This window comes from Pholis gunnellus, assembly GCF_910591455.1.
Source record: "Pholis gunnellus genome assembly, chromosome: 21".
Classification (NCBI taxonomy): Eukaryota; Metazoa; Chordata; class Actinopteri; order Perciformes; family Pholidae; genus Pholis; species Pholis gunnellus.
Window position 1 is genome coordinate 362,838 of NC_136548.1, and position 25,376 is coordinate 388,213.

A 25,376-nucleotide genomic window follows, 5' to 3' on the forward strand; every position below is an offset into this window, starting at 1 on the left:
CTCATATACTGTAAGCCTAAATAAGTATATTTATTATTTTGAACAAAGATTAAATGTTATTTCACAAGTTTCAAAAAGTGCGCCCAATTTTTTTTAAATGCCCCTGGATTTCAGTCAGTGGGGGCAAAATTTGCCCCCTAAAAAAATATGTAAATTTCCTACCCTGGTACTGATCCTTAGCGGTCCTTTCACGATCCGTTCAGACCGCTGCGCTTGAGCTTCAGAAGCGTCTGGGGAAATATAGCTTATATGGACGCTACCTCACTACTCGATCAATAAAAGAGCAATTTTATTTTTTTATTCAACGGTTACATATTTTATGTTACATTTATTTCCCAACATAAAAGGTCTAAACACTTAAAGGTACTAAATACGCAATTTAGAGTATTGCATCCACACAGCTCTCAACATGGCAACTGCTGAGCTGGGGGCTTGCGCTAACAGTGCAAACAATAGTTTTTTACAAATACTACATTTGACTTTGAGTTTGAAAGTGGGCGCTTTACACAAAAGCATTTAGATCAGTCCAGTGGTAGTCAACGCGTGAAATTAATTGCAGCCATAGGCGTGTTTCAAAGGTGTTTCAGTTTAACAAGTGACCGTGTTAACTGGTGACTGTCAGCTGAATGCATCCGTGGTAGCGGCAGCCGTTGGGGAAAAAAAAAGCATTCAATCATTTTTAAATACTTATGTATTTATTATCCATGCCAATGATTGTCTTAAGTTATTACGAGCAACCGTGGACGCATTCAGCTGAAAGTCACCAGTTAACACGGTCACTCCTTAAACTGAAACACCTGTTGATCTGAAAGGGTCGTGATCCTGTGTAGAGCTTGAGTCCGCTGTTGGAATATCAATCATGACAACCAAACATGCAACTAGTAGACATTTTCATGCTGTTAGAGGGACAGTTCACCCCAAAATTAAAAACAATACTTATTTTCCTCTTACCTATAGGGCTTTTTGTGTGCGAGTTCTTGTGAAACCTTTAAAATTCCATGCCCCCGATTATAAATTGTTCAGATTAGACAGAGCTCCTCCAGAAGACATTAAACTGTTAAATGCCCCGAGATAACATCTACATTTATTGTCTTTATGGTGGACTGGAGATATAAACTCACAGAGAGATAAACAGAAATGTGTTGAATTGATTTATTTCAAAAAAATGTTTTACATTGTTTGCAATGCCACCATTATTTATCCACAACTTATTTTTTCAATATAAGAAGAGAAAGCTCATTAAGAGAGTTTCCTACAGACTGAGATCAACCACTGCAGCGCATCAGGGCTTTTAAGACACATGTGAAATGCATGCGGTCAGCATTTTACAGAAACCCAAATTGAATTTTAACCCAACACTTAGTCTGAATGAGTAGATGGGTTGTTTAGTACACACACACACACACACACACACACACACACACACACACACACACACACACACACACACACACACACACACACACACACACACACACACACACACAATACAACAATTACAATACCTGGTAAAATGTAAACAATGCGTGGATGCTGATAGAGAACTTGCATATTGCTTGATTAAAAACATCAAGAAAGAATTCATATGTATTGATACATTTGTCATACTTTACAGATCCTCTGCATCGCTTCTACAATCCCCCCAGAAATTACAATATGAATAATATTAACAAACCAGCCAATGAAATAGTGGAACCTCAGATTCAAATACTGAACTAATCTTTTGTCGAAATAACAGGGGATGCTGTATCAGGGTGAAACAAGATGGTAAAGGGTTGAATTCATTGAGTGTTGTCTCTATAAGTCCATCCATCCATTTTCCTCCGCTTATCCGGGGTCGGGTCGCGGTGGCAGCAGGCCAAGCAGGCTGACCCAGACTTCCCTCTCGCCCGCAACATTTTCCAGCTCATACTGGGGGATCCCGAGGCGTTCCCAGGCCAGCTGGGAGATATAATCCCTCCAGCGTGTTCTGGGTCTTCCCCGGGGTCTCTTCCCAGTTGGACGTGCCCGGAAAACCTCCAGTGGGAGGCGTCCAGGAGGCATCCTAATCAGATGCCCGAACCACCTCAGCTGACTCCTTTCGATGCGAAGGAGTAGCGGCTCGACTCCAAGTTCCCGCCTGATGTCCGAGCTCCTTACCCTATCTCTAAGGCTGAGCCCGGCCACCCTACGGAGGAAACTCATTTCGGCCGCTTGTACCCGCGACCTTGTCCTTTCGGTCACGACCCAGAGTTCGTGACCATAGGTGAGGGTAGGAACGTAGACCGACCAGTAAATTGAGAGCTTTGCCTTCCGGCTCAGCTCTCTCTTCACCAAGACGGTCCGGTGCAGCGCCTGCTTTACTGCTGCAGCCGCACCGATCCGCCTGTCGATCTCCCGCTCCATCTTACCCTCACTCGTGAACAAGACCCCGAGATACTTAAACTCCTTCACTTGAGGTAGGCACTCCGTCCCCACCTGGAGGGAGCAATCCACCGGTTTCCGGCAGAGCACCATGGCCTCGGATTTGGAGGTGCTAACTCTCATCCCTGCCGCTTCACACTCGGCTGCAAACCGCCCCAATGAATGCTGGAGGTCAAGATCCGAGGAGGCCAACAGGACCACATCGTCTGCAAATAGCAGAGAGGTGATCCCGAGACCCCCGAACCTGACGTTCTCCACCGCCCGGCTGCGCCTAGAAATCCTGTCCATGAAAGTCACGAACAGGACTTCATGTCCTCTGCAGAGGAGGCAGCGCCTGAAGACCTGGGGGGCTCACCCATATCCCTGGCAGAGGTCGCTAAGGTAGTCAAAAAGCTCCTTGGTGGCAAGGCGCCGGGGGTGGATGAGATCCGCCCTGAGATGCTGAAGGCGCTGGACACTGTTGGGGTGTCTTGGCTGACACGCCTCTTCAGTGTCGCATGGGGGTCGGGATCAGTGCCCATGGACTGGCAGACCGGGGTGGTGGTTCCCATTTTCAAAAAGGGGGACCGGAGAGTGTGCTCGAATTATCGGGGTATCACACTACTCAGCCTCCCGGGGAAAGCTTATGCCAGGGTGCTGGAAAGGAGGCTCCGACCGTTTGTCGAACCTCGGATTCAAGAGGAGCAGTGCGGATTCCGTCCCGGCCGTGGAACAGTGGACCAGCTCTTCACCCTCGCAAGACTACTGGAGGGGTTCTGGGAGTTTGCCCAACCAGTCTACATGTGTTTTGTGGACTTGGAAAAGGCTTTCGACCGGGTCCCTCGGGGGTTCTTGTGGGGGGTGCTGCGGGAGTATGGGGTGCCGGACCCGTTACAACGGGCTATCCGGTCTCTGTACGACTGCAGTAGGAGCTGTGTCCGCATTCTCGGCAATAAGTCAGACACGTTCCCGGTGGGTGTTGGCCTCCGCCAGGGCTGCCCTTTGTCATCGGTCTCTATAAGGATTGATACAATTACCCACAAAATGAAGTAACAAACATAACATAGCGTAACATAGTAACAAATAGTTAATGTTCCTTGTTGAGCCATTGACATCAATTAATTCATTTCAAATGCCTTAACCGTAGAAATAGAATAGTAGTAGAACGGACTGAACTTCCAACAGTTGTCCTTGGCCATTTGATCGTTACAAAAGAAAATGGCAATTGTTGTCAGTTGTTATGGTGACAACACACATCAGTGGGGCCGTAAAGAATTCCAGCTCCGGAGACGGATGGCTGGCTAGCTAGTTAGCTCGGTAGCTTGTCCTTCTCTGGAGCGGCGGGGAGTGAAGCAGGGGCACCGTAAGACCCAGCGCTGCTGCTGGGCTCATTTTCTGTAATTTTTGAAAATCACTGTTCACTCTAATCTCTCACACAGGTGCTGCAATCACCAACCAGTGCACCCAAGCACACAGGTGTTTCTATGAGCTCATTAGTGATGTTTATAAACACACAGAGGCACTGAGACAGACACGCACACACAACTTGGAGATATGCGTGATGCAGCTCAGCCAATCAAATATGGGTATTCTGACAAGTTTCCTGATTCCAGTGAGATGTACACACACCATGACACAAGTGGGCGAGACGAGGAAAGACTTGGCAGAGCAGGACAATAGTTACTTTAGTTGTAAATGTTGATAAACACACAGACTCACAGACACATGTGCACATACACTTCTGTCCCTCTATCTCTCTGTGTCACTCATACAGTCATTCAGGTCTTGGATACTTTTAGAGGACCCCCCCCACACACACACTTATTCTATTGCTGCTAATACTTCTACTACTTATAATACTTCTACTACAACTACAACTTCAACTACTACTACAACAAATATCACTATTGCTGACATTTTTTAAGCGACAGAAACCGTTCAAATATTAAAATGTTCAGCTCTTTCTGGAGAGCGGTGATGTGACTTTCCATATTTGTAATCTAATCTTTAAACTTTTAGAATTATTAAGCTTTTTGCAATCTTTTTTGAATGGGATATCTATGGAGAAAATCTTCAAATCCTGTTAAACTTCTTCAACTTTCAAAGCCTTCTTCTTCCTCATACTTTCAGCTACAGACACCATAGTTAAAGATTTCAACTAGAAGGGTTTTCAGCAGTGCAGTTTAAATGCTTTCGGGCTACAACATTTTTCAGACAGGTAGTCTCCCATTTCTGTATTTTCAGCAATTTGTAATCTTTAAACTTTTTGAATTATTAAGCTTTTTGCAATTTTTTTTTTGAATTGGATATCTATTTTTAGCAATGTTTTCGCAATTCATTTCAGCTTTCAGCATTCCAACGCATTTTCAGCAGGAAATGCATTTTCTAGTTTACTCTGGCTCTCTGTGCTTCGTAACGTTACTAACGTTACTCCACTGCTCCTTTTAGCCGTTAATGCAAAACCTCACCTCTATGAGTGTGCATCTTACTGTACGTCGGTTTAGTTCAGTGTGGCTTTGTGGCATTCCCCGATCGGGAATCGTGTGCTATGACTATGATAAGAGATTCGCCCAGCGGGTTTCCCGCACATCCCGAAAAACGAAGCAAAATCGCCCCATTGACTTGAATGGGGTTTTGGCGTGAAGAGAGCAAAAAAAACACGAACTTTGGACCCATATTGACAAGCCATACTTTAACGTAGAAAAATGATTTAAAGTTTAAAACGTTAACAAAACGCTGGACGTTATTGAGCCAAATGGACATTTTGATAGCGAGTAGTTTTCATGAAGTCACAGATTAAGTTTCAGGAAAATGTGGGTCTGTTTCTGCCTTTATAATGGGTGTGTATTGCGCAGCTTAGAGTGCGTGATGTCACCGCTAGAGTGAAGAGGAGCTTGAGATTCTTGTGAAAAAAATAATTGTCTTTTGCCTTTGACTCCACAATTTTCACTCTTCATGCATAATATTTTATGGAAAAGTAGCTAATCTGGTCCTTGTCGTAGAAAAGTGACTGTGGAATCCAACAGATTTACACATTTAGCTAAAAGAGCCGCAGAGCGACATGAACTCCAACCAACTGCTCCATTAGACTCAATGTTAAATCTGACCACTCAGTTCTCAAAGAAAGCAGACGGTACCAGTTTTGTATATTGCTCTGGAGCTCACATTTTTAACACCACAAACATAAAAACCACATCAGCGTGTTCGCCAGAGTCTTATCTTTCTCACGGTATCCATATTTTGGCACTCAGACTCCTGCTTTTTGTTAAAAGGAGGCAGGAGTTTTGTTCAAAATCACTGTTTACTGTAACGTTTCTTAATCAGTCTGCCTCTAACACCAGGTGCGTCCTCACCATGGCAACCAGTTACACACACGCACGCACGCAGGATTTCTCTGTCTACACACACACACATGACTTGGAGATATTCAGTCAAAACCATTCTTAGACCGTCTCGTCTGTCTGCCTGTCTCTCTCTACTCTCTATCTTTCTGTCTCTCTTTATCAAGTCATTCGGGGCTTATATATTTTTCTAGAACCCCCCCCTCCCATTTCAAAATAAAAGCCCCAGAGTGAATTCTAACTGGAATACTTGTGATGAAACCTGTCATTTAATAACCTCTGTGTTTATGTCAAACATTATGAATATATCTCCTCTCCCCCAATCTCACCCACCCAGTCCCACCCTTTCAAAATAAAAGCCCCATAGATTAACTGTATCTTAACATGAAGCTCAGAATGAGGTTCGTACAGAAATTATGGGAGTATTAGCTCCCATCATTTCCAAAGGCTTCTCAAACAAATGTTTATATCTCAAATACAGAAATGACGGGAGCCATTTGTGGACTGTCCATCACGAATACAAGATTCAATCCAAGAGTATGAATCTAAAATGCAGAAAAGAGAGAAGCGATATCTCAATCGAACCTCAACGATACTACCGGTAACATCAGCCTGTGTAGCTATATATTGCGACGTCTTCGGGCAGTAGAAGCCACACTGTCAAAATTTTGTGCGAAATGTTCTAGTTTATATAAAAGTTAGCCCGTTACAACGGTCGCAACGGTACACACAAAAGAATGGCCACTGCTCTGACCAGCTGAAATGTTTCTACTTCTGTTCTATTTCTATGGCCTCAGCAAAAGGATTTCTAAAGAGCAACTTAACAGCAGGCTTTAAAGCTGAATTGTACTGCTCTCTCCGGTGGAGAGTTCCACCTCTGACTGCAGCCAGCATCACTCCACCTGAAACCACACCCAATGGTGCTCTCCCAGAGGCCTAGTGGACACCTGGCATCAATGCAGGAAGGTGGGAAGTTAAACTACTGGCGACCAGCAAGACAAGATTTTCAGGGGGTGTTAAAGTTACTTTATAAAAGTGCTTATTATATTATTTGTCTCTTGATTTATTGTTTACACTTTCATTTGCACTATAGTTTAAAGCAGTGCACCAATGTGCCACAAGAAAAGCCACACGCAAGTGGTTAATACGCAAGGGATCATTGACCAGTTGGCCAATTACAGCTCCCGTTACTGCTGTGAGAGTTGAGCTGGCTGCATCTAACGAAATGGAACAAAATACTGTAGAAAGACACAATGGTCAGTGGAATAGCAGCAACGAAAGCTGGGGGAATTCATTTTGATAATTAATTCATTTTTTTTTTTTTATTATCATCATCAATGGAATATTTTACTTCATCAAATTATTAGCATTTTTGTAATTGCACCATTAAAAAAAAAAACTTAACAGTACACATCTGCCTCAATGCAAATGTTAAAGTGTTTATACAAGAACAATAACATTATGAAAATAAAAGAAATGTTGTGGTGTCATCAATGTGCCTTCACACATATTAGATTTGGTTGAGTGCAAATGAATTAGTCGGTAACACCAAATATAAAACTAACTGAAAACTGTCACGTCTTGACAGTTGCCACTTAAACAAAGAGATTATTAGTCTTTTTTACTGATTATTTTATCAGATATTTCCTAATCATAATCATTTCTGGGTATTTTCTTCCCCTGAAGCAAATGTATTCTAAAGCTGTTTGTATTAATGGAATAGTACAACATTTTGGGAAATACAATTGTTCACTTTCTTTGTAAGAGTGAGATGTAAAGATTCTCATTGTGTGTTAAAGTACAGAGCTGGAGGCAGGACCTAGTTAGCCTAGCTTAGCATAAAGACTGGAAGCAGGGGAGGACAGCTAGCCGGTTAGCCTGTTAGCTAATCCTGATGCCATGGTAAGGTTACCAAGTTTGGTACCATTGTGCCTGTACAGACAGCAAAACAGGAACAGGTGTACACTGATATACTGCTATAGGCAGATGGGTAAACTGTTGTTCATCAACAGTTAGCTTGAGAGGTGTTCAACAGTATGGGTTTGTTTCACTTTGGCTGAGCCTGTCTAGCTGTTTCCCCCTATTTCCAGTCTTTATGCTAAGCTAACCACGTCCTGACTCAAGCTCCAAAGACATGACATTGATTGCAATGTTTTCATTTTACTCTTGTAGAGAAAGCAAAACATACATTTTTCCAAAATGTTGAACTGTTCCTTAAAGATAACCTAACCCTTAAACACTGATGTATTGCCCCTTTTAAAATGTTTAATAATCGGCATATTGGAGCATCAGTAACCATGTAGACTTTGACCGATGCCGGCCCAGCACAGGGATGAGTGCTAAAACAATAATGATCTCAACATTGAGCAAAAATAATAGCGATGATTGTTTTAGCTTGATCGAAGAAGAACTGCTAAAGAAGACACACGTGACTGTGATGTAACACCAACAGATTATTTCACTCTATTTGTAGACCTAAAAGAATCCCTCAGTTAATAAACGTTGAATACATTTAAGAGATCATTTCATACAATGTAAGCATGTGCATAGTAGTAGTAGGTTTGTCATAACCTGCTGGCACAAGAGGACTGAAACAGCAGTTTTACTGCCATGTGGAAGCAGCCGCAGTCAGGACCTGTGTGGGCTCCAGCGGATCGGTCGGACTGTCAACCTGATTCTGTGTTCGTCCACTTTACTGCTGGAGTGGTCGGACTCTACGCCTCGCTGTCGTAGCCCAGTATGGGAGCCAGCCACCTCTCCGCCTCCTCCACACACATCTCTTTCCTTCCGGCGTAGTCCTCCACCTGAAGACAAGAGCAGAGACGATACAAGTTCTGCCGGATTTTGTGTTCTTTCTGTTACAAATCCTCTAAAGTATTTGCTAGAATTTCAAGTGAAATCCTAGTTTGAATCCTTTCTCAGTTATTTGTGAGATTCGTCTCTATAGTGACTTAAGAGCACTCCAGTGATTTAGCGTTGCACTGCTGTAACATTGTTGGACTATATTAGTTTTAAAAATAGGTTGAAATCCATGCATCAGAACACAAAGTAATTATTTATTCCGCATTCTTTTTCTTTGTCAAAACCTACTGCATACATTACCCACTATGCAACCAATGTGACCACAGGCTACAGGGGTCTGGTAAGCTACTTACTCAACCAATTTTGTATTTATTTTTCTCCCCACACTTGCAGTCTTCAGCCATGGATGTAAGATAAAAAGGTGTATACACCGCTCAATCTCGCTTCCATTTTTTCCCAGCAGCAAATCTTGTTATTGAAGCGGCCCAAAAAGCATTTTCCTCAAGAAAATAATATTATAAAAGAGACATCTGTAATACTGTCGATAGGACAACTCAAACTGTTTGTACTGGTTTGTGGACTACGGTTCAGACGCCTCGGGTTCTGCATTTTGACCAACTCCATCTTGTTTTTTTGCCAGTCCAAACGAACACAGAAAAAGACATTTTTAGGCAACCAAAACGGTTACATTTAACGTTCATGAAGTGAAAACACACTGTGAAAGGGTTAAAGTTCGAAGACTGAAAACACGGACAACTCAGAATGGACAACGCCGTGGTAGTGACTTGTCAATCACAAGGTAGCCCCTCTCTAAAGCATACCCTGCTTTATTTACCCCCCTGATGGTCATTAGAGAGAATGCAAGTTTAAGGCACTTCCGCATTGGCTTCACTTTTCAGACCCGGAGGTTGCCGCCTGGTACTATAATCATTGTATGTACAATATTAATGTTACACTTAAATCATAATCTTGTCGTCCAGGCTGGTATTCCATTTCTTTTAAATCCATTTGTGAGTCCTGTCCAGAGTTCTCTAAATGAAGACGAAGAGATTTGTAATCCAGCTCCAACTTGCTCAATGTCAGCCGAGGACTCACAAAACACCAACATCTAAAGCGCCCAACGTGATGGTATAGTATTTGGGAGTTACAGCACTAGCGGGATATCTCATTATCAGTGGCAACATTTTCTCTAGTTATCTTTTAGCAGTTAAAGATGTGGACGGTTAGCCGAACCTGCTCCTTGGTGATCTTTCCCACAGCGAAGTACGAGGCCTTAGGGTTGGAGAAGTAAAGTCCAGACACCGAGGCAGCGGGCAACATGGCCAGCGACTCTGTTAGAAGAATACCTAGACACACACACACACACACACACACACGTTGTTACTGTATGCACACACAGCCAAGAAAACAAAATGCGGAAGGTCAGTGTGTTTTGTAATCACACTTGTAAAATCTGAATAACTGTGATTCTTATTAGCCTTAACAGAAACATTTTCAGTCTAAATTCCTTTCTCTCTCTCTATTCCATCTGACAGCTTTTATGAGCCTTTTGTAGTACATTTGATTAAAGATGTAAATTGTCTCATTTGGTAATCAATTTCCATAAAATGATTATTAGTGTCTATTAACGCAGACCTAACCTGCTTAGTGAAAAACATGACGAACTAGGGCTGAGCAATATATTGATATTATATTGATATGGTGATGTTAGACTAAATATCGTCTTAGATTTTGGATATCGTAATACAACATAGGTGTGGTCTTTTCTTGGTTTTAACCTTTTAACCCCAAGCCTATTTTGAGGCCTCTCCTCGAAAATGTCATACCCATACTCAAAGGGGCTTATCTCACTAACTACAAGGTCTAATTCAATGGGATTATAACACTAACACTTGTGATAGTATGTTAATATGTGTACATATCAGTGTATATGTTACTGATAAATGCTGAATGAATATAACACAGCTCAAATGGAAAATGTTCAGGTTCGCCTGAAAAAAAAAGCACTTTTGTCTTTGAAATAATGCAGCAGTAAGCCTGAAACTCTCCACAGAGAGTTCATGCCAGGTCAAGCCAAAATTCTGAATTTTCCGAATTTTGGAACCAGGTTTCCAGCTGTTCTATTCTAATTGTATATACTATATAACTATATATTTCACTTGTTTTATCACTAATAGGGTTCAATCTATCTAATACAGCAGTTTGGCATCATTTTGAACCATTTTTGACCTCTCAGGAGCCTGATTTATGTGTTTTATGTGATTTCTTTGTCGCTCCGTGTGTGTATTGGCAGTTTTCGAAGCCTATGATTGGTCGATTTGAACATGTGATACGTTTAAGGTTGCGGAAATGCGTGTAGAATGCATTAGGCTGGTCAGTCAGGTGATTGACAGACTTTTTAGCCACGAAAACTCCAAAAGAGTTGCGCAACAGACCGAGCGTCGAAATGATTCGCTGAAAAGTAAAAGGCAGGCCATCTCGTCCTACATTCACGTATTATCTCCATTTTACTTTCAAAAGAAAGTGAGGACTGGGTGCATATGTAGCTAAAGGATTTAAGTGGATTTACAGAGGTTTTCGCCCAGAAAATCAGCTCAAGGTAAGCTGCGTTTCAAATTTTTTGCTCTGTGGTTTCGTTCTGCTTGTGTGTGTTCCACAGTGTAACGTTTGAATGGTTTGAAGGAGAGAACTATGGAAGATATCTGCGGATTGAGGGTGGAATTCTCATGCTTGCTGGGCTATCGTTCGGCCATGACGGTCTCTTTTTTTGTGATGATATCTGCATTCGGTGTGTAGCTCGCTGTAGCTTGCCGAAATATATGTGGTATTGTGCTAGAACTTGGTAGTTTATATATTACTTTGTGTATAATTGTGTTTCGAGTGAGTCAAATTCCGTTTTTTGTATTTTTTCTCAGAATCTCGTCGTTAAGTAGGTATATAGCATGTGGGTCAAATAAATTATATTCGGTTCGGAAAAGTGATTTATATGACGCTCTTCTTTGCAAAACACTCTCGCCACGCCCAATTGGGCGTCGCTCGGGATTAAAAGGTTATTAAAGTCTTTATTACAGTAAAGTTATGTCATTTTATGAACTTATCAGAGTGCTCCAGTTCTATTAGTTGCCTTTACCCACTTCATTTCTTATATAACCACATCACAGATTATTTATCAAAAATCTCATTTTGGAAATATTTTGTAAAAGTACTAACAGTCAACCCTACAATATCAATATATATATATCGAGGTTGTGATATTTGATTTTGTCCATATGACTCAGCCCTCACATGAACTAATATTAACTTTATTTCCAATATACATGAATAACATCTGGATCCTGTTAGGGCCTGATTTTGATTCCTCCCATTGCCAACCATGAACCACAATCTGGCTCAGGACCTTTGTTGGATCTTGCTCTCCCTGGTTTCTTTTGCCTTATGTTTTGATGCTTTTATGTGAAGCACTTTGAATTGCCTTGTTGTTGAAATGTGCTATACAAATAAACTTGCCTTGCCTCATCTCATCTCTCCACTAAAAGTTATTTATCTGCAGTTGATCTGTAATTAAAACATGCCTCAAAATGGAAACCTGTATCTCAATGACATTAAAATAGAAATGTTCCCAAGAATCATGTCAGAGGTTTTCAAATTTACCAAAAAAAGGCCTTTGGGTAAAAATGAGAAATGCTCCTTTAGAAGCTAATCCGGTATTCACACCAAATCAGGTGTTGCGGCAAAAACCCATCGGTCCAGGTTTGGTGAGGAGGCACCAAGAGACAAAGTAAACAAACGTTCACTGGTAGCTGTGGCTTATAAGCTAAGGGCAGACAGTGTTATGTTAGTGATGGTGCTGAAGAAGAAGGACCTCAACATGTATCATCCAAACTGAACGATGTTGACCTCCAGAGGGGAATCGTTAAAACGTCTAATATTCCATAAGCTAATTAACCATTAGCAATGCACTTTTCCCTGGAAGATCTTTGTTTGGCAGTTCGTTCAACAAGACGAGAAATGTCCTTGTTCGTGCGTTAAGATGCGGGTTGTTGTTCAAAGTTGTGTTGTCGGTCAGTCATTGTTACGGTTCAACGAAAATGACGGTTGACGCAAAGGTGATGTTACAGCTTTATAAATATACTGGTACAATTAAATGACTTAGGTAGAGGTATAATAAAAAAAGTTCTCCACCTATGTAGAGAGAAATCCAATGTGATTCCAAATGGTAAGGCATAGTAAAATATTTCTTTTTCTCAAAGAGATGATGCTGATTCATAGAGCAGAGCGTATGCTGCCCAGAAAAAAATTGGTTTTGCCGGTTGGGGGCGCAGAACGAGCTCCAAACACATGAACACACCATCACCTTCTCAACCTGTTGTGGTGAATATGTTAGCAAACAGTGGCCTATTTACATATTGTTGAGACAAAATGGTGGAACTTGCATACAAAAGACTGCAAGTCCCAGAATTCACCACCAGCAGGCCAGTTCAGTCTGCTCATTACTGAAAAGTTGGAACACCTGCGGATGGAAGGGCTCTCTCAGAAAACATTTCAGCAGAGAGAGAGAGGCAAGAGAGATTCCAACTCATGGTGCAACCAAAGAAGCCACTGGTACTATAACGTGATTTTTCGTTGTGATGATTGTTTGTATTCGGAGTGTTTCTATAAGTCATGGGTGGTGGGATGGATTGTTTGAAGTTTATTTACATTTTTGTTTAAACTTGTGCTTTTTGTGTTTCACAAGGTGTTCAACCTAATGCAACCAGCTGATGCAACAAGTCAAGAACCAATAAGGAAAAACAAAATAAAGATTGACTGTCAGACTGGAAAGTGTTGTCCCGTGCGTCCTTTGGGGGTTCATGTACCAGGCCGTTTCAAGTTGGGCAAGAGTTGAGAAAGAAAAACACCTAGGAACTTGACAGTTGAAAACCACGCGAAGCAGCCTGGACCTGAGGATAAACGGCTTCAGACATCCAGAAACAAGCTGTTGATGCGGAGGTCAAGATGGCAGAAGACACCCTGGGGAAGACGGTCAAGCAGCTCAAAAGAGAGAGGACCACTGCAAAAAGTAGCTTCACCAGACAGGCCAACTTCATGACCAGAGAAGTAAGCAGCATGCTTGAAGCAGAGCTAAAGGAGGAGTTCACTAAACTCTCAGACTGTTTTAGACAACTGCTTGATGCCATTGATGACTACAGGATTGGACTGCTGGCTGAGAGGAAAAAGCCAGAGGACCAAGAAGTTGTGCTTGAAAAGCAGCAAGAGGGCGACATTGAGAGCACAGAAAATGAAGCTGAAACAAAATTTGGACAAGTAAAAGATGCTGTCCAGACAAACCTGTGGTCAAGGTATGGCAAGAATGAACTCGGAATGGCGATATTAGAAGCAGAAAATGCCTGTGATTGAGCGGATGGTGTAGTTGTTGAAAGTACTAATTTGGAGTGCTATGAAGTGCACCTGACCCTCTTGGAAAAGCGGATAAAGGAGCTCACCAGTGTTGTCAGTGTGGGAGCGATGGATCCCTGCATTATCGAAGGATGAGCAAGATAACAGAGTCATGGGTCTAAGAACAGCTAGCAAGAGGTTTGAATATAGAAGAGCTGAATTTGTCACTGCGCGGAGGATTGCAGAGGAAACGCTAACCACCAAAAGGAGAGCACTGCCCACACCAGCAACACCAATCGTGAAGATCAAGCCAACCACACTGCCCATCTTCAATGGCTGCAAAAGAGAATATCACAGATGGAGGAAAGACTGGGAGAGCCTACAAAGGCAAGGAGAGCCGACTGGTTCAGCTGAAGTCAAAAAGATTCAGCTCCTGGATAGTGTGGAGGACAAGATTTCAAAGGACCTCAGACTTTCAACCTACTACACTGCTGTGGATATATTCAGAGTCATGGAGAACAGGTATGGCAACAAGTCAACCATCGCCATAGAAATCCTTGAGGAGCTGGAGAAGATACCATATGTGAGGGGGAACCAGCAAAGGAAAGTCATTGACCTCATACAGGCTGTGGAAAAAGCCCTAGCAGATCTCACAGAGCTGGGAAACTCCGGAGCCATAAAGAACCCACTGGTAATTAAATCTATTGAGAGCAAGTTACCTGAATTTATAAAGAGAGACTGGCTAATGTTTATGGTTGATCCTGCAAATGGTGTCACTTCAGACAACCACTTTGCATGCTCTTAAAATTCCTAAAAAACCAGGAAGAAATCCTTGAGAGGCTTGAACAGCTAAGGATTGTGGAGAAGATGGAGAAATCAGACCATCCAGGAAAGAAATATGAGCGGAAATATGCCTCGACAAGAACCACAAAGAAAGGAGACCTGGAGGATGTGTGTGGTGATAGTGGACACAATAACAAGATTTTCTTCTGTAGGCTGAAGTTACCTGAAAAGAAATCTGCCTTAAAAAAGCTGGGAGCGTGCAGAAAATGTCTTGGATGCCATGATGACGAGGGATATTGCAGAGATACCTTCCTATGCAGAAATAAAGACTGTAACAAGGGAGGAGGCACCCCAGACCACCATTACTTTCTCTGCCCAAAAGGAGAACTAAGGAGGGGTGAGGAGGAAAAGAGTGGAAAAGGCAGCAGAGGTAAAAGCAAGCTAACGGAGGAACAAGAGGAGTTCTTGTCTGAACTTTCCCCAGAACTAGCAGAAAGGTGTAAAGAAGCTTTCACCAACAAAACCTCAGTTACAAACAATGCTAAAGACCAGTCAGAGCTTTTAGAGAGAAAGGGCCTGTCTGAACTTCCTGTCATCATGATGCTGATGGAGGTCACTGCGAATGCAGGGCAGAAGATTGGGACTCTGGTTGACCTTGCATCTGACACAAACTACATTACCCATAAGGCTGCTGACAGGCTGAAGTTACAAAGTGAGAAGATAACCTTAGTTGTGCACGGGGTTGGTGAAATAACCATGAAAGTGAACACTGAAAGATATGTCCTCAAAGTCAGAGTCAAAACTCCCCAAGGAACAGAGAGGGCACATGAACTTGTCTGCTACGGCTTGGATGAAATTGCCAAAGTGCACAAAGTAATAGAACCTGAGAAGTTGCAGAAATTCTTCCCAGAGGTGGAGCTTGAGGAATTGAGGAGGCCAGAAGAAATTGAACTACTCAGTAGCCACCGAGAGGGAAGACTCGCTCCGCAGAGGGTGAGAGTTGTAGGAGATCTCGTCTTATGGCAAAGTCCATTGGGTAAGACAGTGGGCGGAGCACACCCCGACTTGTTTGAGGAAGTTGAAGTGGCAGCACACAAGTCCAAAACACACTTTGCTCGCTCCATGAGGACAGCTGCTGTCAAGTATGAGGAAATCCTCAGGAGTTCAACACCTGAGGCAGCCCAGTCACAACAGGAAGATGTGGCTCAGGCCAAGTTTACAGCTGCTGGTAGCCGTGACTTCCTGGAGTGGTGGAGGTGGGAAAGCATCGGAGCTGTATGTGAACCAAGATGTGGAGGATGTCGATGCGGACACTGCCAACAAGGAGGGAAAGAAATGACCTTGGCAGAGGAGAGAGAGCTTGAGATCATAAAAGAAGGCCTCACCTACATCAGAGAGGATGCTCACACAACATCTCCACATTGGGATGCAAGATATCCATCGACTGCAGATCCCACCTCTCTCCCCAACAACAAAGCTGGAGTGCAGGCTACGTTCTTGAGGACCGAGAGGCAACTGAAGAGGGAACCAGAGTGGCAAGTTGCAAATACAACCCAAATCCATGAGATGGTTGAACGAGAGGCAGCCATAAAACTCACTGAAGAAATCATGAACAAGTGGAAGGGAACAGTGTGGTACGTAAGCCATCTGGTGGCACCAAACCCTTATTCAGTGACAACTCCAGTGAGAATTGTATGGAATAGCAGCCAGAAATTCAAAGGTGTAAGCATGAACGATCTTCTTCTAAAGGGACCAGATGTTCTCAACTCTATCAGAGCTGTACTGCTGAGGTTCAGAGGGGGTGTGCATGCAGCTTTAGGGGACGTCAAGAAAATGTACAACTCAGTATGGTTAGAGGAGCGTGAGATGCATTTGCACAGATTCCTTTGGAGGGACAGTCCAGATGAGGACATAGGTGAATATGCCATCACAAGAGTCAACATCGGAGACAAACCAGCCGGCTGCATTGCACAGGTAGCTATGAGGTTAACAGCAAGCCTGCCCATGTTTGCTCACCTCGAGGATGAACGGCGAGTCCTTGAAGAGGACAGTTATGTGGATGACCTCTTAACCTCCCACAATGACCTGCAGGAACTGAACAAAATCACGGCAGGAGTTGAAGAGATCTTGAGAACTGGAGGATTCTTTCTCAAACCTTGGGTCCGGTCAGGGCAAATTGGGTGGCGAGGCACTGAAGCAGAAGTACTGGAAAGGGAAGTGAAACAAAGTAAAACCTTTATTCTTCCAAATCAAATGAGACATGAAGACAACAAGGCCCTGGGCATTGGGTACCAAGTGTAGGAAGACAAACTCTACATGATGACAGCAATTAACTTTTCCAAAAGGAAAAAGAAGATGAGAGGTGGCAAGAATCTTGAGACCTGAGACACCTAACCCGCTGACTAGGAGGGGACTCCTAAGCCAAGTAGCTGGACTGTACGACCCAGTTGGCTTAGTTACACCTGCCAAACAGAAAGGGGCAATCCTTGTCAGGAAAGCGTTCCAGGAAGGTGGAGGTGGTAAGCTAACCCACGAAACCTGGGATAAACCTCTTTCAGAAGGCCTCAGAGAAGAAGCCATTCAGCTTTTTGAAGAGTATGTGCAGCTTGGACAGAATAGATTCCAAAGGAGCCTCACACCAGCTGACTGGACAGGTAAACCATGGGGGATCACATTCTCAGATGGAAGTGACAAAACCTATGGAGCTGTGATGTATTTGAGGTGGGAGACAAGTCAAGGAATTGAGGTCCGATTAGTTGAATCGAAAGCCAAGCTTACACCGCTGGATCAAAAGGGAGATGCAGTCAAAGCTAAGGTCTGTGGAGCTGTCTTTGCAGCCAGGATCAGGAAATATGTTGAAAAGCATGGAAGAATGGAGATTGAGAGATGGTTTCATCTAGTTGACAGTCAAACAGTCCTGGGGGCCATTCAAAGAGAAAGCTATGGTTACCAGACCTTCTTCGCAAATAGAGTGGGCGAGATCCAGAAGGCTGGACCAGTGCAAGGCTGGTGGTGGATACCTGGAGATCTGAACATTGCTGACATCATTACAAGAGGTGGCACTCCTGAAGATCTAAAGGAGAATTCCACGTGGCACAATGGACCGGACTTCCTGAAGTGGCCAGTAGAGGAGTGGCCTAAAAAGTCTGCTGGAGAGGTTGCAGCTCATGCGTGTGAGAGTGTAAACAAACTCCAAAGGAAGGCATTCGCAGCTGTATTGACAAGAGCTCAAGCAAAGATGGGCCAGAAGAAGAAAAGCCTGCGAGCCCTGCAGGAGAGCCACAAAGGTGAAATTCAAGAGGAAAAGGCTGCATCAAACCCAAGTCCTCCTTTTCCAAGAAGGAAACCTGCTGGCTGGGTAATCAAAAATCTTGTGGAAGTGAGGAAGTTCAGTAGCTTGTCTAAACTAGTCAAGGTCATCGGCTGGGTGTGGCGAGCTGCACATAAGTGGCGGGAGAAGAAGGGACAGCCCAGAGGTCAGTCAAAGTGGGAGGCAATGTCATTCAAGGAAAAGACCAAGGGAGCTGTGCTAACTGTGGAAGAACATGAAGATGCACTCAGAGACCTCTTTCTCACAGCTCAGGAAGTTGTAACGTTTCCAGACACGACTCTAAACAGATTGGCAGTGTACAAAGATTTGGACTCTGGACTTCTTGTTTGTGGAGGTAGGATGCAGATGTTTGATGATGACAAGACTGCAGTACCAGTTTTGCCATATGAAGCATGGGTGTCTACATTGTTGGCACAAGAAGCCCATAAATCAAACCATGAGGGAGTGGCGGGCACCCTTCTCAGAACGAGGAAAAAAGCCTGGGTGATAAAAGGCAGAAGACATGCCAAGAAAATGGTAGACAGCTGTGTGGTCTGCAGGAAAAACAAGGCAAGGCAGTGTCAACAAATCATGAGTGAACTTCCACCAGAGCGAACAGGCACAGCTGCACCATTTGAACTGTGTGTCACGATTAGGCTTTGCCTCTGTGTTCTGTGTTTCTCTACCCTCCTCACTCTACCTGTCAGTCACTCCCTCAGCCTATTCCCTTCACCTGCCTCTGATCACTAATCAAGCACTTCCCCCTCATCAGCACAACTCCTTTCACCTGTTCTTCCCCCTACATAAACTCCTGCTACTCAGTCACTCCTTGCCAGATCCTTGTATTGTCTACCCGCCCTTTCGGCTTGTCCTGTTCCCGGTTTTCCCGTCTGTCTTCCCTGTCCTGCTGGAATTTCCTCCCTCGTCTCTTGTCTATTCCGTGGATTAATTAAAATTACTTTCTTCACACTACTCTGCCTGGTCTGCGCTTGAGTCCTCCACCATGCCCCGTGACACTGTGGACCTGTTCGGCCCTTATGAGGTGAGGGATGAAGTAAAGAAAAGAGTCAGACGCAAAGTGTGGGGAATTGTGTTCTGTTGCATGGCCTGCAGAGCCATACACACTGATGTGGTGAGTGACCAGGCATCGTAAGGGATGTACATGCGAGAACCTTTCCCAGGTACCCCGTCCCAGTCATGAAGCCAAACAAAGGAGAGATCACGAAAACAAACAAGGAAAGAACCAAGAGGCTCTTAACAAAAATCCCTGCGACAATTCTGCATAGGGAAGTCAGACGCCTAGTCATCCTACTCCCCATTGAAGAACAACCACAGGCTTGAAAGACTAGTGTGACCTCCCTGGGTTTAAAAAACCAGGAGCTCAAGTGGGAAGTGTTGAGACAAAATGGTGGAACTTGCATACAAAAGACTGCAAGTCCCAGAATGCACCACCAGCAGGCCAGTGCAGGCTGCTCATTACTGAAAAGTTGGAACACCTGCGGATGGAAGGGCTCTCTCAGAAAACATTTCAACAGAGAGAGAGAGAGAGGCAAGAGAGATTCCAACTCATGGTGCAACCAAACAAGCCACTGGTACTATAATGTGATTTTTTGTTGTGATGATTGTTTGTAGTCGGAGTGTTTCTATAAGTCATGGGTGGTGGGATGGATTGTTTGAAGTTTATTTACATTTTTGTTTAAACTTGTGCTTTTTGTGTTTGAAGGTTTTCAACCTAATGCAACCAGCTGATGCAACAAGTCAAGAACCAATAAGGAAAAACCAACTAAAGATTGACTGTCAGACTGGAAAGAGTTGTCCCGTGCGTCCTTTGGGGGTTCATGTACCAGGCCGTTTGAAGTGGCAAGAGTTGAGAAAGAAAAACACCTAGGAACTTGACACATATTGAGCAGCGACATAAGCATTCAATTGGAATTGGGTTTGTGTCCACCTGATAAATCTAAGTCCTGTTTTCAGACATTTGTGACCTTGGTCACAAAGAGACACCCTTTCCAAATCAGTCATTTGATCCATCGCTAATGTGAAATAAATATAGAATTTAAACTGAGATTATTATTTATAATATTACCTTAAAATTAGCGTCTGGTGTTTTGTTGTCAATATGTGCAGTAGAAACCTGCATGGAGACATAAACCTTTCCATCTGGACTACACTAGGATGTGGTCCAACGACACGTCCTGAGGCCATGATCACTTGAGACAGTTTGATGAGTGTGGCAGCAGCTTGGCTGAGCCAGCATCAGTCTAACAGACAAAGATCACACAGCGTGACTGATAGTTAGGGAGATGCAATGACAGGCTGATATACAGTAGACTGTACACAGTGCCTTCAGATGGAGACGAGGCATTTGTCAGCCATAAAACATCCCTCCTTGCTAATGCCAGCTCAGTTAAATAGACTCATTTTTTTACATCTGAAACTCTGCAGAATTCCTGTTTGTGCACTCAGATATAAGCTACATGAACATCACATCATATGCATTGGGACCTTTTTTGGTCAAATAAATCAATCTTGTGAGTGTGAAAACGTACATTTTTGGTGCCCCTTTCAGTCTATTTAACGGTATGATATGCTGCAATTTCCTAAAAAACAAGGTATAGACTGCTAAAGAAATAATCCCTATCTTATGACCCAGTAGAAGTGTGTGGCTGTGAATCTTCAGACACCCTGCCCTCTGCCTCTATTTTCTCTTTTCTTTCATATTTGACTGTGTTCTGGACTTTTCTTGGCATCAGCAAAAAGCTTTGGACCCCACGTGGGGGTGCAACCCCCCCAGCGTTCTTAAGTTGTCATATAACAGTCTTAATATATGAATTCGCAAAAAGCTATTATAAATTGATTAATTAAATGTGCATTTACTTGATCCATAAATAATCATATCAAAGTTAATACAAACTATCAAAAGAACAAAGGATTCAATTTCTCTAAATTAAGACTACATTGGTTGTATTATTCTATTCACTAGCATTAATGTGTCTACCTCACGTTTTTAATTTCAAGATGGATTTTTCTCCTCTAACATGTAGGCTACTCTTTACATTTCATGACTCCATTAATGTGACCAGTGAGCTTCCACCTAAAATACAGTTCAACCAAGTAGCAGCAGCAGCAGAATCTCCTGTTTTGTGTGTGTGTGGGGGTAGGATTTCATGGTTTATTCTTACTGACTTTTTTCACTACTTATAGATTGTTTGACCCGTGCCTCATGAGACAAACAGTAACACAGCATTGGGAGCCTTTCAGCTGCAGTTCAAACAGTAAAATGCCTGATGCTCTCACTGGTCTTCTCCTGGATCCCAGCCAGGCTCCACATGGTGGACTTCTCTGTGTGGTCAGGCTGACTGGGGTAGCCAGCTGCAGGTCTGATGCCCTGGTATCGAATTCTGTGGAGGTCTGAGGCCTGCAGAGCCTCGTCCGTGCTGTAGCCCCACAGCTCCTTGCGCACGCGAGCATGGAGCTCCTCGGCAAAGGCCTGGAGGACAAACAGCAGGTTGTAGCAGAGACCAAAGAAAACACCGCGTCAGCAACAGTTAAAAAAGCAGGAATGTTCGGAAGCTGTCCCTACTGTACCTCAGCCAGTCGGTCAGCCAGGGCTTTGACCATGATGCTGCTGTAGTCGTCTCCCTGAGCCTGGAACTGCTGACTCAGCTCCTCGGCTCCAAACACGCCCACAGCGAACACGCCGATGTAGTCTGCCACGCCACTGTCTACAGGGGCAACGAAGTCAGACACACACAGGTAGGGCTCTGAACTGGAGCTGTCCTTCTCCAACTGCAGCACACACAAACACACACGGAAATGTTACCGACTTTGGTAATGTATCACCATGCATTTCTGCCTCCGTCATGAAGGTCACATTCAGAATCTGAATGAGAAAATAATCAAATCAAATCCAAAGTATAACATCTGGCAAAACATGTAGGCACCACACGTTGGCTGGCTGATTCCTGATTATGCTACATGAGTGCACTCCTCGATCTTCTCAGACAGCTAAACAACAAGAGGGGGTGGTAGTAGTAGTAGTAGTAGGAGTAGTAGTGTACAATTATACAGAAAATGTAACACAAGCGCCACAACCAAAAGAACATTACAGTTAAAATACTTTTTTAAAGTAAGCTAATCAATAAGGCTATGAACGTGGCGACGAGCAAAGTGGACGGGAGCAGCAGCAAAACATACTTTATCCACCTAAAAACAATCAATATCAGTGTACGTCATATTTAGAATGTTTTCACCGTGTCGTCAGACAGCAGTTTCCGACGGGGAACTGAAGCAGTTATATCTGTCTTCAAACCACAAGAATTATTTGACAAAAACGGTAAGCTGGTCTACTGCTGCTGTGATCAGTTAGTTCGTGTTATTGTGCGACTTTTGGATCCAAAATAAATTGGTGTCAACAGCAGTACATTGCTAAGCTTGTGTTGTACTCCTGTCTGCTTCTATATATAGCAACATACGGGCACATGGGAAAAGGTAAGGTATATATAAGGAACACCACTGGGAGGCTACAGCATGATATAAAAACCTTAAAACATAAACAACGGACCCGCCCTTTAACAGCAGCGCTCCACAACAACATCAGCAACAATCCAGGCTGCTGCTGTGAGGTGGATCTGTGCACCTCTGTATGACCGACACTGAACTTGGAGCAATGCATGAAATACACCACAGCTGTCTATGAACCTCACCTGTTGCCGTAAGCCGTGGAATGTGCCGATTGGCTCGGTGTCTTTGCGTACTGTGACATCATCTTTGTACACGTGGATGTCATCGCCATCACTCTGGGCACGCCAGAACCCCACCAGGCCCCGCCCCTTCAGACTACCGCTGTCAATCATGCGGTTGAGCAACCGCTGGGCGTCATCGAAGACTCGGCCAGCCTCCGCACCTGCAGGAAGTATATGTTGCTCACGGTCAGACACGGTTTCACCTCCTGTGACGACGAGGCTGGGAGTTCCTCTGACTCACTACTGACAATGTGTATGTGTTGTTAGCTTTCAAGATTATGTCACTGGTTTCACTGCACTAATCACCAGACACTGTACCTTCCATAAGCATGTGCATTCACAATATATACAATGGAGGGAGTGCAGAACCGATTTTGTAAAAGGTTGGAGCGTTGCCTGATCTGCCGCTCCAATTTTGCTTTGGTACCACTCACGCCATGAGTTCCAAACCACGCCCACGAGAGACTGACCCAGAATGCATGTGTGGGTTGTGCACGGCGGCTGCGTAGGATAGTTTCAGACTTGTGTGATTCAAACATTCCCAATAACTCCAGAGTGTTGTAAAGTCAACATTTATTTAAAAAAAAAAGATAAATGTAATAATTTCGCAAATCCATAACATGTTTTTGTCTAAAGAAATGTTTAGCCTTTCAAAAACAACATGTTGTCAAAAACCTGTTTGCTGTACCGCCCACACAAAGGAGGCGCCTATTAAAGAGAAAGTCAAGCAGCAATCTAACAAAAATGACAATTTATATTGATGAAAGAAAGTTGAATGAATAGAAATGAAATAATAGATTAGCTCGTTAAATCTGATGAATCACTTTATCTAAATTTAGAAGTTTGAGGATTTTTTGTTAGGTTGATGACATCATATTTTATGGAATTCAAAGCTTCATTAAAACCTCAATAGAAGCTTTGAATAAAAAAAACAATATTAGGTACAGCCGCAACGCAGCTCGTTTCTGTAATGGAGTGAGTGGTGAGCGATTGAATTGTGAGCCGAGCGTGCAGCGATATTTAGCGGAGCGGCTTTGAGAGGGGAAGCACCCACCTCTCCACTCCGCTCACATGTCCTGGTTAACATCCAGTAACATGTTACAGTAACATTTATTTATGATAATCCATTAGGGATGTTTTATCTTTTTGTGAATAATGATATTTAAACGTGAGCCAAATAAATTATTTTACTTTTAACCATGATAACTTGATTATTTCCTTACAATAGATTAGAAGGAAATATATAATAATCTACAGTATTGAATCATCTTAAAAGAAAAATGATTCTTGCTGATATAAAGAGCTGAGTGTTGACATCGCTGAACGGAAAATGCACGATCAACATTCACGTAGCACGACGGATGTTTGTGGTATGGTTTGTGAAGCTAGTACCGACGGTCTTGTCGTTGAAGATCTTGGGGTAACCTCTGTTGGGGTATTTTCCTCTCAGCTGCCACACATCGAAGAAAGGCTTCCAGTCGATGAAGTCCAGCAGACTGTTCAGGTCGTAGCACTCAAACACACGGGTGCCCAGAAACTGAGGACGCACTGAAACACAAAGATGCGGAAAGAGCACAATTAAAAAAGGTCCATGAAGAAAATTAACATTTCCCACAATGGAGTATCTCCTCTGTATCTGCTTGTAACAACACCTCATTGAGGCTATATGATATTTGTACTGACGGATACTGTACCAGTATATTTTACTTTAATGGGAAACTTTCCAACCTGGACTCTTATGTTTTTGTGTGTAAGTGACTAATAGGGACAATCATTTTTAAAACTGGTTCAGTATTGAGGGAGCTGCAATGTAATCGCCCGAGGTAACTCCTCACCATCAATGTACGTCCACTAGAAGTGTTGTTTTTTGCCCCTGAGAGGCTCTGATTGTTATTATAGGTGTCATTATGAAAAAGAACAGAGAAATAAAACCTTCTTCTTTACCTCAGTCTTGATCCGGTCTGTTTGTTATTGTATCATGTGACTTGATGGCAACGGTGGAAAGGTGAGTAGGAGAGAGGAGAGCCAGTGTTGTCAGTTTGTTGAGTTGGAGAACAGAAAGCGTAGCTTAGTGTTTTCTAAAAGATGTTCAATGTCATGGCTGAATATCTAGCTGACTTCCACAATGTGGATTTGAGGACAGATTTCAATACGAGATTTGTCCTCGAGTTAGACTCAACAACAAACAGAAAGTGAAAGGTTTTATTTCTCTTCAGGGTTCTTTCCGTAATGTTATCAGACATTTATAACAAAAATCTGAGCCCGTCTGAGACAAAAACAACACTTCTAGTGGACGTACATTGACGGTGATGAGTTGCCCCGAGCGATTCCATTGCAGCACTTTAATGACTTTGGATTTCATTGATCTGAGCTAACTTACCTGGTCTGGGCAGAGAGAGCCAGTCGATATGTAAAGCCTTCTCTCTGGCCTGGGAAAGAGACAGATACCTACGATCCTGAGGATGAAGAGGCAGATGGAGGATGAAGAGGAAGGCAAGGCAATTTTATTTATTTAACACATTTCAGCACAAGTAAACTCAATTGGCTAAAGTTAATATTTATTAAAATTCAGGACATTCAATTATTGGATATCATTAGTAGCTAACAGATTTGTAGGTCTAGAACAGGAAGACTAAA

The 25,376-nt window shown here is 43.2% G+C and overlaps 1 protein-coding gene across 2 annotated transcripts in view; it reads right to left on the bottom strand.

The window, feature by feature from the left end:
• Nucleotides 1–1,381: 1,381 nt before the first annotated feature.
• Nucleotides 1,382–25,376, bottom strand: part of mtr (5-methyltetrahydrofolate-homocysteine methyltransferase) — a 52,904-nt gene continuing 28,909 nt past the window's right edge. The window contains exons 27-34 of one of the 2 annotated variants that reach the window (XR_013767570.1): nt 25,120–25,195; nt 24,132–24,287; nt 22,701–22,900; nt 21,583–21,783; nt 21,292–21,484; nt 9,759–9,871; nt 8,295–8,527; nt 1,382–3,397 (exon numbers count right to left, since the gene is read on the bottom strand). Coding sequence is in view for 1 of the 2 variants with exons in the window: in XM_079182363.1 (XP_079038489.1) it covers nt 8,438–8,527; nt 9,759–9,871; nt 21,292–21,484; nt 21,583–21,783; nt 22,701–22,900; nt 24,132–24,287; nt 25,120–25,195 (1,029 nt within the window). In the remaining variant the exon portion in view is untranslated. Of the gene's footprint in view, nt 3,398–6,127; nt 8,528–9,758; nt 9,872–21,291; nt 21,485–21,582; nt 21,784–22,700; nt 22,901–24,131; nt 24,288–25,119; nt 25,196–25,376 lie in introns of those variants that run through there. The other variant, XM_079182363.1, reaches the window with a different exon arrangement.